General features: G+C 48.7%; 2 protein-coding genes across 2 annotated transcripts; both read right to left on the bottom strand.

Moving 5' to 3' along the window:
• Nucleotides 1-3,968: 3,968 nt before the first annotated feature.
• On the bottom strand, nucleotides 3,969-4,388 carry MIND_00475300 (Ribosomal protein; the record flags this gene model as incomplete). The annotated part of the gene is made up of 2 exons (XM_037361559.1): nucleotides 3,969-4,097; nucleotides 4,149-4,388. 2 exons carry the CDS (start codon nucleotides 4,386-4,388, stop codon nucleotides 3,969-3,971), a joined length of 369 nt encoding a protein of 122 aa, XP_037221851.1.
• Nucleotides 4,389-4,446: 58 nt separating this feature from the next.
• On the bottom strand, nucleotides 4,447-4,890 carry MIND_00475200 (U6 snRNA-associated Sm-like protein LSm5; the record flags this gene model as incomplete). Its single annotated transcript, XM_037361558.1, has 4 exons — nucleotides 4,447-4,600; nucleotides 4,649-4,676; nucleotides 4,724-4,819; nucleotides 4,866-4,890. The coding sequence occupies 4 exons, from the start codon at nucleotides 4,888-4,890 to the stop codon at nucleotides 4,447-4,449; spliced, it is 303 nt and encodes a 100-aa protein (XP_037221850.1).
• Nucleotides 4,891-12,543: the final 7,653 nt, after the last annotated feature.

Genomic DNA, 12,543 nt, shown 5'->3' with positions numbered 1-12,543 from the left:
GCATGTGTTTCTAAGGAGAATCTTGCATGACCCAACCTGAAGCCTGATGATATATAAGATCTTAAGAAAGATTGGTATTTAGAGCAAAGCAGATCAAGATCAGACATCTTCTTGAAAAGGCAATTCTGAAGAATTGATGATGATATCATTTACATCAATCGGAATTGATTTCTGAAGTTCTATTAGCTTACCTTCAACAAGAAATTGTATAGAACAATACTTAGTTGGAAGGTAAGACTTGATAACAAAAGTAGATAAAAATGAACCAAACCTCGGCCCGGGTTCAGCCGTTATAATTCTGACAAGTTGACAACAAAAAGTAGGTAAAAGACTATAAGCTAGAGTACTTTACCTGAACACTATTTTTAAAGGAATTCAAGGAATGTGACCTAGTTGATGTGGCCATTCCCAATTGAAGTACTTCAGAAATCACAGTGGGCACCTCGGGCCATGACAGTTGGGCAGCTGTCACAAAGTTTCATAAGGCAAACGGGTTTTGTCGGGCTTTGCCAGCCGGTCACGTGACCTTATCGCAGGCAAACGCCTGCGGCCAAAAACGGAAATTCACATTCCAACTGCTATTCTATAGCAAGAAATGCTCCGATTTCGCTCAAATTTCAGGAGGACGTGCTTACGTAATCACTCCGTCGACTCAGGCTTTCGTTGGTAGGGAAATCAGCCCCGAAATATATGATTTTCCGAAGGTGTGTTGTTTTGCTTATTCCTGGCATTCTGGGCCAGGGGGTGAGCCGATTCCCTCCAGATTTTCAGCGCTTCACGTGGTGACACATACCACTCACTTCGCCGCTTCTGATTCCCCAAAGAATGCTTTACTCCGCCGTAATTTCATTTAACACCCCAAAGTTCTGTATTTCTCAGCGGTAAAATCGTACCATCTCGGGATGAAACGTACTGGGCATCAAGGGACATCACCCCTGATGTCACTCGCTTGAAGATCTGGGCGCTCCGCTGTCTAGGTATGTCGTATTTCTCTTCCAACTTCCCGTCTTTATTTCTCAAAACTTGGTGCATTGCAGCATGTTCTCAGGTCTGGAACTTGTCCGAGCAAGCAGTAGCATGATACTTCATGTATTCTCATCAGCTATTTGCCTAATACATCGTCGGAAAGCTCTCTAAATGGCACAAAATCGGATTCCACGCCAATTCCGGCAGTGGCGAGATCGCCCAGGTATGATGCGTGTATCCGGAGAGCGATCCCCGTGTATGTCGTAACGTGCCTGTCCCGAGCGCCGACGGGCACTGGGTATAAAACCCAGCCCCAAGTCGGCATTTCCATCAATCCCCTCCTCCCTTTCCCTCTCTCCCACTCTCCTGCTCCTCCAAGTTGACGCTGACAATGTTGCTGTCGTCGTGCCCGTCGTCTTCCTCATTCTAACTTGTGCTGGTCGTTGTCGGCAGGTGACCGGTGAGTGGCCTTTTTGATTTTCTTGTCATCTTGCTAAATATTCGCGTCGGCTAGTTGTTGCCGCGCTCGTGGTCGTTGTCGTCTACGGCCTCAATCACGGCGGTTGAGAGGTTCTTGATTCGCTGCTGACCGGAGTTGCTGTTCTGCGTTACTTGGGCCGCTCCAGCATCGGAAAAGTACGCCGGCATCTTGATCCTCTTCCCGTCTTGCTGATTCGTCTTGGTTGGCCAGCTCTGCCGCGCTCGGGAATCCAGCGGCGACAACCAGCTTTGCGTCGAACGTGTGTTCCGCAATGGTGAGTGCCGATGCTTGCCGTTGTTGTGTCTGTTTTGAATTTTCCCAGTTTGCGCCGAGTTGCTTGGATTCGGCTGGTGGCCGTTGCAGACAGGGCGTCAAGGACGGCGTTCGTTCCATCATTGAGGAGGCTAACACGCCGCGGCTGTCGAAGTCAGCGCGATTTTGATTGGCGTTGGTCGCGTTGAGTTGGCGGGAAGAGCGAGCACATTGTCGGTGTCGTTGCCGGGCAAGAGTATCGGGGACTGTCTTTGGTGAGCATTAACTCAAAACTGTAGACAACCCCATGCTGACCTTGTTCCAGCCATTCTCGGACTTGCTGTTCGTCTCCATCGTCATCCCTCCCGCCCACGCAATTCGTTTCTCCTCCTCCTCCAGTGATCCGTTTGCGGCTGGAGGCGTTGTTTGCCATCCAAAGGTGAGTGGCCTTTTTGATTTGCTTCGCATGTTGCTAAATATTGCTAGTTGTTGCCGCGATGGGGCCGAGGGCGATAGGGCTGCAAATCGGGGTAAGTCATCCCATTCTTCGCGTAAGTTCATGATCTCACCTTGACCAGAAGTATTCGGCGCGTTCAGCAGGCCGGACTCGGCGTTATTTGGAGTTGTAATCGCAACAGACGGCAAAGGTGAGTCGTGTTCTTGATTGTCTCGGCATCTTGCTGAAGTAGTCTTCAAGATATTGTCAGCCGAGCGTTGCCTCCTTCTTCAAGAGCGCCGAAGCAGGCTTTAAATCTGGTCTTGGTGAGTTATCATTCATCGCGCAATGTCACGTTCTCACCATGGCCAAAGGCTTTCGGCGCCAAATGGGCCGGGCTTGTCGTTGCTGCCGTCTTTGGCTTAGACGTTGCGTGACTTATTCAAGCCGACCTCCAAAGTTGTCCCGTTCTGGCGCGATGCATACTTCTGCGCGCGGGGCCGGACTTGTCGCTGTTGATAGGTGAGTTGTCGATATCATCTTTTCCGATGTTGCCTGACCTGTTCCAGTCCAGCTTTATTGGCTCGGCGTTGTTGGTCGTTGTCTTTGCTCATTCGTCGCGTTGGGTTGTTGCCGCGGTGGTCATCGGCCAGAGAAACACGTTGAGCAAAGGTAAGTCCGCTTGATTTGTCGTCGCCGTTTTTCTGATTCGCGTTGGCTGTCGTAGACAGTGTCGCGCGAGTTGCGCTTGAAGGCATCTGGTGGACTGTCGTTGACGACAAGTTGGTGGGGCTGTGGAGGCAACGGATGTGGTTGCTTGTCGGTGAGTTGTTATTACGCCGCCGCCGTCCTTATAGGCTGACTTGCCCAGTTTGCGCCGACTTGCTGTCGGCCCGAATTAAACTCCGGTTGCAGGACCGGGACGGTGGTAGATTTGTCGTCGGTGGAGCAGCACGCGCGGCCGTTTGACATGGGCAACTTAGTATGCCAGAGGAAAAGGGGATCAGATCATCGTCGTCGTTGGTGTCGTTTGTCGCCATGTTGATGCTCGTGCTGATTGTCTCCGCAGAAAGTGCTGTCCTACGCGTGGTGGTCGAGGTTGAAGCGTGATCGATCGGCGCGGTACCGTGACGCCGAAGACTCGCGTTCCAAAACTTGAAGACTAATACGCTTGAACGCGTCGACGACGAAACTGGAGCTGTAGCACGTGAAAGAGGGCCCACGGCCGACCTCTGCGCGGCCATCGCTGTTCGACATGACGGGACGGGCAAAGTGGGACGCGTGGGCAAACACGGGCGGGGCAGTCGCGAGCGTGGCAGAGGCGGAGGCGCGGTACATAGCGATCGCGGAGGGTCTCGGCTGGAAGGGACCTTTTGGTGAAGACGACAACTGGGACAACGAAGACAGCGGAGGCGGGGGCAGCGGGATGGGCACGGCGGTCAGCGCGATGGCGCGTCCTGAGGCTGTGCAGGAGTCTGCACGGGCTGGCAGTGGCGAATCGGGTGGACGAGCTTGCTTTGCTGGGGACTGGCGTCGACTGGGACGCGCGCGACGAATTCGTGTGTTTTTTTATTATTATTTTATTTGTGTGTTTGCTTATGAAGACAGGGCTACACGGCGCTGCACCTTGCAGCGGACCGGGGCCACACGCTGGTGGTCCAGCTGCTGCTGCAGCGCGGCGCGGACCGCAGCATCCAGGTGCATTATATTATTTTTCATTTTTTATTTCTAAATTCTAATCGTGGCAGGACGAGGACGGGCTGACGGCGGCAGAGCTCGCAGAGGCGGCGGGACACGACGGCATTGTACGCATGTTGGCTTCAGAGTAGTATATTATAGCTGGTTAGCGAGCTTTTCGCGGATGTCCGCTAGTGTCTGCAGTGGCTGCAACTTTTGCTTCTGCGACTTTTGCTTCTGGCCCTCGCGCGGGTGGTACACCGACCCCGGCTTCAAAATATTTCCCTGTCTCAAGTCAGAAAATCATTTCTTTTGAATTTTTGTCTGCCCACACACCAGCTCCAACAATCTGACCGCCGCCCCGCTCGGCACCGCACCGACATGCAGCCAATACCTTATCCTATCCACGCTCCACTGGACGGTCTTGTTTTTCTGGCCCGGCTCGACATGCGGGTTGTACACGCCCAGCAGCTCCGCGGGCCGCGCGTCCCGCCGCGCCCGCCCGTCGACAGCGACCAGGTGGAACACCTTCGCGTGTGCCCGCCCGTGCAGCGCCAGCCGCAGCCGCATTGGCATTGTGGTGGTGGTTAAGAGTAAAGAAGAGGTGGTTACATAATATTGGACAAAAAATCAACTACTCGCGTCGGGCCCGTCGCTCCCGGGGATCAGCTGGCGGGGCATAAGGGTAAAGTAAGAGGGAGAAGAAGGGGCCCACCATGCAGATGTTGTTCCCGTTCAGCAGCGTCTGCGCGAGGCTCTTTTTCGTGCGCCCCTCCGCCGTCGTTTCGCTTGCCCCAGTTCAGTACCACAAAGTCAGTCAGCTAGCAGCCACGCACTACTCGGTCACGTCCTCAAGCACCATGTCTGTCCATGTTAACGAGTCCGTAAGACCAGCCCGATCCCGCACTCACTCACGAAATCGTCAAACCCAAGCAGCGTCCCCGTGAACTCCCGGTCGTTCTTCATCACCACCCAGATCCGCGACCCGATGCACTTGTCAATGAGCTCTGTTCACAATTCCAGCGTCGTGTTTTTCCAGCAACAACAGCGTACCCAGCGGCAGGATTTGCGACGCCATCAACGTCAAAAGCAACTCAAGATGTCACATTAGATAACACTACAACTAATTCCGGCCAAAACTGAACCCTCCTTGGGGCACACTCGCGTCCGTGAACTGCCCCACGAATCAGCTTTAGTAACAAGTAAAAAAAAAACCACACACCTGGAAAGCCCCCGCCGCGTCAACCGTCCGGCGCACTAAACGCCGCCGTCGAGGTCCTCTTCCTCGGGAAGTACTTGTCCATGATATTAAACGCCTTCTTGTAAACATCCAGATTCTCGTGCTGCTGCAGGTTGTGGATCGTGATCATGCCGCCCGCCTCCTCGACATAGTGCGCAAACTGGTTCACCCCGCTCGGCCCGCCGCCGCCTTGTCCGACTTCGCCGATCTTGAGGATGTTGTCCAGCCCGTCCAGCGACCTGGATGATCTTGTTGTCCATCATCGTCAGGCGCGGGCGTCTGCAGTCGAGGATACGCGGTTGGGGACCGCTGCCGTACCAAGTCCACGCGGTCACGTGCCACGTGTTTAATTTCGGGACTTGCGCGATTTTATGAATTTGGCAATAGTTTTGGCTGTAGAAGTTATGAGATGTACCCAAAAACGCGTCAATTAGGGAATTTCGACGCGTGCAATGGATAGACAACCCCATTCTGCACTTTCTGCAATTCTGGGCCAGGGTCTCCCCTCCCGAAGGCACCAGAGCAAGCGCAACAAAAAAAAAAGTGATGGGAATGATGACCGAACACTCACAGTGGAATAAGCATGGCCTGGGTGGAAGGCGCTGCAACAGAGCTACACACTGTTTGGTGGTCAGATGGCAGCTGAGCTACATGGCAAGCAACAGCACCTACCACCAGTAGAACAACAAGACGATGGGGGAAAGAGGAAGAGTATTTTTCGTGTGACCACTTGGCGTCACCTATTCTCGGAATATTTGATCGGACCTTGCACTGTTATGTTATGGCCCAGACCGTTCAACTCCCGATGTTGCGCAATTTAATTTTAACACTTATTGTGAAAGTGCAGTTCTACATAGACTCAGGATTCACAATTATCAACAGTATCAGTTGCTGTTGCTTCCTCTCAAGAAAGCTACCGGACTCACTGGTCAATCACAGGTGGCAGTAATATCAATTACTTGGCAACTTCCAATGTTAAGTAGATAAAAATCAAATATTCCAAATGTGGGGTCTGAGTCAAAGTCTGCTGTTTGGGGTAGTTCACCGGTGAAAAGTGGGTAAAAATCGAACGAAAACTTTTCTTAGTGGGAATTATGACATGTATTTATGTGGAACCTTATACTTCCTAAAATGGCAATTCGGTCCTGATTTAGCCCCCCTAGAATGGTAATTCATAGAAAATAAAAAGTGGGTAAAAATGAATTCAGAGCAATCTTGATAGAAGTCATGACAAATGTCAGTGAAAACTAAAACCAGACTTGTCCCAACAAAAAGTAGGTAAAAATCAATTTTTGTAGTCTGACTGAACTGAGGGCCAGTGTTAGTTTGGAAACGGTCTTAGCTGTACCGCAATACCGAATATGCATTCAGTCCCGTCTGGTTCAGGTTTGAACTGATATCCTGATAGAATCTTATATGAGTACCTTCTAGAATAGTGATTTATAAAAAATAAAAAGTGGGTAAAAATGAATTCTGAGCTTTTCTTGATGGAAATCATGATAAATCTGCATGTGACTAACTTGTCCCAATAAAAAGTGGGTAAAAATCAATTTTCATAGTAGGAATCTAGCAGACTTTGGATCTGAACCAAAGTTCCATGTTTGTATCAGCCAGTAAAACTGGACTTGAAATTGATTGAATATGCAGTACTTAGCACTTTACGAGAATGGTAATTCCTTGACATTTTGACCTAATTAACAGAGATTCAACTGGAATTACTTCCTGGAATAGTATTTACCCTAACAAATTTCTCAATAAAAAGTGGGTAAAAATCAAATAAAAATATATAGGTATGACATACAAATTCAAGAGTTGACACTTCCCGAAATGGCAATTTCTTGATATTTTTGTATCTGATTTTGGCTTAGATCACTTCTTAAAATGGTAATTTCTTAAATAAAAGAAATACATAAAAGTGGGTAAAAATAGAATTAAATGTTAAGTTTGATGTTTGTTCAGGCTGTCACATCTGGCTTGATGTGCCTGCCAAAAGAGGATTTTTTTCTTGACCAAAGCTTGGTGCTTAGACCTCAAAAGTCTGGATTTATATGTCAATCAAAACCAACTCAATAAAAAGCTCACAACTTTGGGACAGTATGCAGTGCCAAAACTAGACTTGATCAGAATAAGCCCAATAAAAAGTGCATAAAAATCAAATAAAAATATATATATCAATCAAAGCTTAGAGTTAAAAGTGGGTAAAAATCAAACAACAACAGTGGTTTAAAACCATCAGTAATGGCTTAATAACCTGATTCAACCCTGCACCAATGATAATACCTCTCAACTTGACTTTAACCTGCTCACCTTGCTTGCAGGCCTGATGACTTATCTGTTTTGTTCCGGGCATGTGTTTCCAAGGAGAACCTTGCATGACCCAACCTGAAGCCTGACGATATATAAGATCTCAAGAAAGATTGGTATTCAGAGCAAAGCAGATCAAGATCAGACATCTTCTTGAAAAGGCAATTCTGAAAAATTGATGATTATATCATTTACATCAATCGGAATTGATTTCTGAAGTTCTATTAGCTTATCTTCAACAAGAAATTGTATAGAATGATATTTGGTTGGAAGGTAAGACTTGATAACAAAAGTAAGTAAAAATGTAAAAAAAAACCCATATGATCATTCAATTCTGAATACAGATTTAATTTACAGATAAAACTATAATATACAGGGTAGATATAAATAAAGTCTGTTTGTCACAAACAACACCAATTCAGAGGATGCCAGTTGGCCAGTGAAGGCAAGCAAGAAGCACCGTGAAAAGATATCGTAAAGATGATGCAATTCGAAGACTGGGGTACAAGACGAAATCTACTCTACTTATATACACTACTACCATGTGTTTACCATGCCTAATACGAGAGGCAATGACGTCATACTTTAGCCATGCCTTTACGTGCTGTTTGCCTCATGTCCAACTCCACGCTGTCAATCAACATCAGCATCGACATCTGATGATCTAATCACCATCTTATCGTCCATCTTATCTCCTCCTTGTCTTATCTTATCAACCAGGGCCAAAATAAAAGGTTTAAAGGGCGAAGAAAAAGGGTTTTTAAACCCAGGGTTTGACATTACCCCCTTCAAGGTCGACGTCCTCGTCGACAGAGGGCATTAAAGCGCGTTCATCATCCACCCCCCTTCAGCCTCCACAAAATGGCCAGTCTGATAATTAAAGAGTTTCCGGGACGGATATGGGAGCTTCTCTTGTGTTGGCTTATAACGTTTGACCAGGTAATCCCAATGACCCTGGGCAAGGACAGGCACACTACGGGTCTTGACCACTGGGTTCTTCTGGTTGAACTCGTCTAACAATTCTTGAGAGTTCTCAAGCCTTTGCGCCGTCTCCCATGTATCCTCGCTATGCGGGTATCCCTTCCACTTCACCAGATACTGCCAACCACGACCGCGCTTCCGCTTCTTCATGATCTCCTCAACCTCCCACTCCTCGTGATCATCCACAATGTCCGGTGGCGGCCTTTCTTCTCGCCGGTGGGGTGGTGGCTCGTGGTAGGGTGTCAGCTCTGTCTCATTGTAGACTGGATGAGCCTGACTAGAACCTGGCATCTTGAGTTTGTATGCCGAAGGTCCAACCTTTGCCTCCACTTTGAATGGTCCCACACGTCGATCATTGAGCTTCTCGGATGGTCGATTCTGTTGCACTTTTGACCCTTCAACGTACACCTTGTCTCCGACTTTGAACTCAGGTGCTGGTACACGTTTCTGGTCATAGTACTTCTTCATCCGCTCTTGGGCCTTCTTAATTGCCACCGTTGCATCCTCACGCACGCGCGCTGCATCTTTTTCGCGAATTCTTCTGCTGCCTCAACCTTAGAGTCATATGGTCCTTCGACGCCTTTCCAGGGATGGTACCCATGATCTAGGAAGAATGGCGAGACCTTGGTCGAAGTGAGAGCTTTGTCGTTATAGGCGAATTCAGCCAACGGTAACCATTCCGACCAGTCTGATTGGTGGTGGTTGACATAGATGCGGAGATAGTGTTCAATCTCTTTGTTCATCCGCTCTGTCTGACCGTCGGTTTGAGGATGGTATGCCGTGCTTGGGTTCATCTCTGTTCCCAGCAGCCGATTAAGCTCACGCATGAAGTCGGATACATAACGGGGTCTCGGTCTGAGATTATCTTCCAGGAACCCCGTGATATCGCACAATCCGATCGCGTGTCAAGCGTGCGATTCCCTCGCTGTTGATCTTGATGCTCACAGGCTCGATATGGATCCGTTTGGTAAACAAGTCGACCCAGACTTGGATAGCTGTAAAGCCATTACTTTCTGGTAGTGGGCCGATCAAGTCCATTGACACTGTCTCCCATGGTCCATTGGGGACACTATGGGGTTTCAGGAATCCATGAGTTCGTTGTCTCCATCGAGTCCTTTGGCACGCATCGCAGGTTCGGATATACTCTTTGATTTGGTTACCCATTCTGGGCCACCAATATTTGCGTTCAATGAGTTCTTGAGTCCGATATTCTCCTGGATGTCCAACAAGCGGGGTATCATGATGCAAGCGAATGATCCGTTCACGAAGAGTATCATCTCGGGGCACATAGATCTTATCTCGGTAAAGGATTAGATCACCATCTCTTCCCCAATCAGGCAGCGACTTTTCAAGGGCCAGTTTGACACTGGTATCTAATCTTCTAGTCGTTTTGATCTGACTAAGAAGATCATCTTCTGGTCCCTCGAAGTGTACTTGAGTCGCCCTGAATAATTCTGGCTTTAGGAGAATGACGTCCTTGTTATCGTCCTTTCCTTGATCATGATCGGCCCGTCGAGATAGCAGGTCAGCCTTCCGATTAAGCGCTCCCGGGACGATGGTGCAGTGTGAAGTCATATTGTGACAACTCAGTGACCCATCGGGCTTGTCGGCGATTCAGCTTCTGGGGCTTCTTGAAATATTCGAGATTTTGATGATCAGTGAAGATCTCGAACGTCTCCTTAGCACCCATGAGGATGGCACGATATTCTTCCAGCGCGAACATGATGGCGAGCATTTCTTTGTCATAGATTTCGTAGTTTCGCTCTGTCTCCGTCAGGCTATGTGACAAGAACCCAACGGGACGCCATACACCATTCTGTTCTTGACTAAGAATGGCTCCAATTGCGCCTTCAGAAGCATCAGCCTCAAGACGGAATTTTCCATCGTCCGTTGGCAGTGCCAATACTGCATCCTCAGCTATTCGCGACTTCAGTCCATCGAAGGCTTGTTGCTGTTCTGGTCCCCAAGTCCAACCACCTTTGCCAGTGAGCTTGGTCAAAGGTCGAGCCACTTCGCTGTAGCCTCGAATAAATCGGTGGTAGAAGTTGGTGAACCCTAGGAAAGCTTGCACATGCTTTACTGTTCTGGGCTGCGGCCATTCCATGACACCTTTGATCTTCACGGGATCCATTTTCATTGAGTTGTGCGAGATAATCACTCCCAGATACTCAATCTCAGTGCGTTCAAATTCACACTTTTCGGGTTTGAGATAGAGTTTGTGCTTCTGGAGAACCTCAAGCACCTGGCGGACAATCTTCCGATGCTCCTCCAGTGAATCCGTAAAGATAAGAATATCGTCAAGATAGACGACAACGTGTCCTTCATTGATCAGATCACGTAAGATGTCATTCATCATTGTTTGGAATGTTGCCTGGTGAATTGGTAAGCCCAAAGAACATGACTAAGGGTTTTGAACAGTCCTCGGTTGGTTCGGAAAGCTGCCTTCCACTCGTCGCCCTCCTTGATGCGCACATTATTATAACCCCAACGAATGTCAAGCTTTGTGAAGTATCGGGCACCTTGGAGCTTATTGACGAGCTCAGAGATCAAGGGCAGAGGATAACGGTTTTTAATCGTCATCTCGTTCAACTTCCGATAATCTTGCACAGGTTGAAGAGAGCCATCTTTTTTCTTGACAAAGAAGAAGGCGGACGCCATCGGTGACTTTGATGGTTGGATGCGTCTGCTCTTTAGGTTTTCTTCCAGGAAATTGTCAAGCTCTCTTTGTTCATCACGAGACAGAGGATAGATTTTGCAATCTACAGCCTTAGAGTCTGGCTTAAGTTCGATCGCATGATCCCATGGACGACGTTCAGGTAGAGAGTCAAATGATTCTTTAGCGAACACTTTGACAAACTCCTCGATACTGATTGGGAATCTTCTCCTCGGTCATTCGTTCTTTGTTTCGACCAGCTTCTTCTGCCATTCGCTGTGCTTGGGTCTCCTTCAGTCGGAGATCAACTGCTGAACCAAAGTCCACGAGCAAGATTGACTCTCCTTCTTCCAGATCAGGGTCGGCTTGGAACTCTTCATCACGAGCATTGCATTCAACAGGGCAGCGAGAAAACTTGATCTTTTGGGAACGCCAGTCAATTTCAGGGTTATGTTTGAGAAGCCAATCATATCCAATGAAGACACGGGCTTTACCCAGTCCAGTGACAAGGAAGCGTTGCATTTCCCAATGATCTCCAACACCCATGGTAGTTCGACATAGTGTGTTATTTTGCCATGAGTGTTCTCGGTGCCGTCTGCATTGCGGGCGATAATATGAGAGTCCAGCTCTTTCAACTCAAATCCTTCAGCTTGGGCATATGCTCGGTCAATGCAGGTCGTTGTGCAACCATTGTCAAGCAAAGCCTTTATTGCGTGAACCTTGCCAGTCTCGGGAACCATGAGAGTTATTGGGACCAACATCTCATAGCGTTTACGTTCCCGTTGAAAGTCTTTCAGTTCCTGACTAAGACGATCTGGCTTGGTTCTAGCTTGTCGTGCAGCAGCCTCTTGCATTCGGATAGAGTCTCGAACCCTAGTGTGCGCTGGGACTGGAGGTACAGTCACGTCAGCCTCCGCCTCCTCACTTCCTCTCTCAGTCTTTGTTGATGCGGTTTCTTCTCCATGGGCCTTTTGAAGTCACTCCACCATGCTTCTTTGTCAACACGTTTTTGTTCCTTTAAATTACGTAACCGAGTTTGATTCTGCAGAACACTAATACGACGAGAGTTGTAAAGGAAATCATGTATGTCCTTGCGTAGAGAGTCTGAGTCGGTACCATAGAAGGAGTCCGTGGGAAGCATATCAGGAGTCGCGGTTAAATTACTGAGTATCGTGAATCGTCCATATTTCGTATCGGTATCGGATCGCTCCGTCTCCTTGGCCAGGGAGAGGAGCGCTTTAAAAACCCGCCTCGCGCAACTTCTGGATCAACTGCGCCAACGTGCCGTCGAACTTGTCACCCTCATCAACCTGAGCCATCAAGGCCCTGACGCTGAGTTTCTTCTGAGGGGGTCCGGGCAGTTGCGACTAATGTGGCCAATTTTGCCACAGTTAAAGCAGCGTAGAGGTTTCCACTTCTGTCGAGCGGTCGACGTCCATGGCATCGGGGGTCTTTGGCAGGCGCAGCAACTTGTGGTACTGGGGCACGTGGGGCGGCAGGCGGACTACGTTGGAACTGGGGAATGAATCCAAACGTCTGTCCTGGCGACCCAA

The sequence above is a fragment of the Mycena indigotica genome (assembly GCF_014461135.1).
Source record: "Mycena indigotica strain 171206Taipei chromosome Unknown Mind.scaff0004, whole genome shotgun sequence".
Taxonomy (NCBI): domain Eukaryota; kingdom Fungi; phylum Basidiomycota; class Agaricomycetes; order Agaricales; family Mycenaceae; genus Mycena; species Mycena indigotica.
The sequence above is the reverse complement of the archived record's forward strand: the minus strand, read 5'-3'. Positions and strand labels throughout refer to the sequence as shown.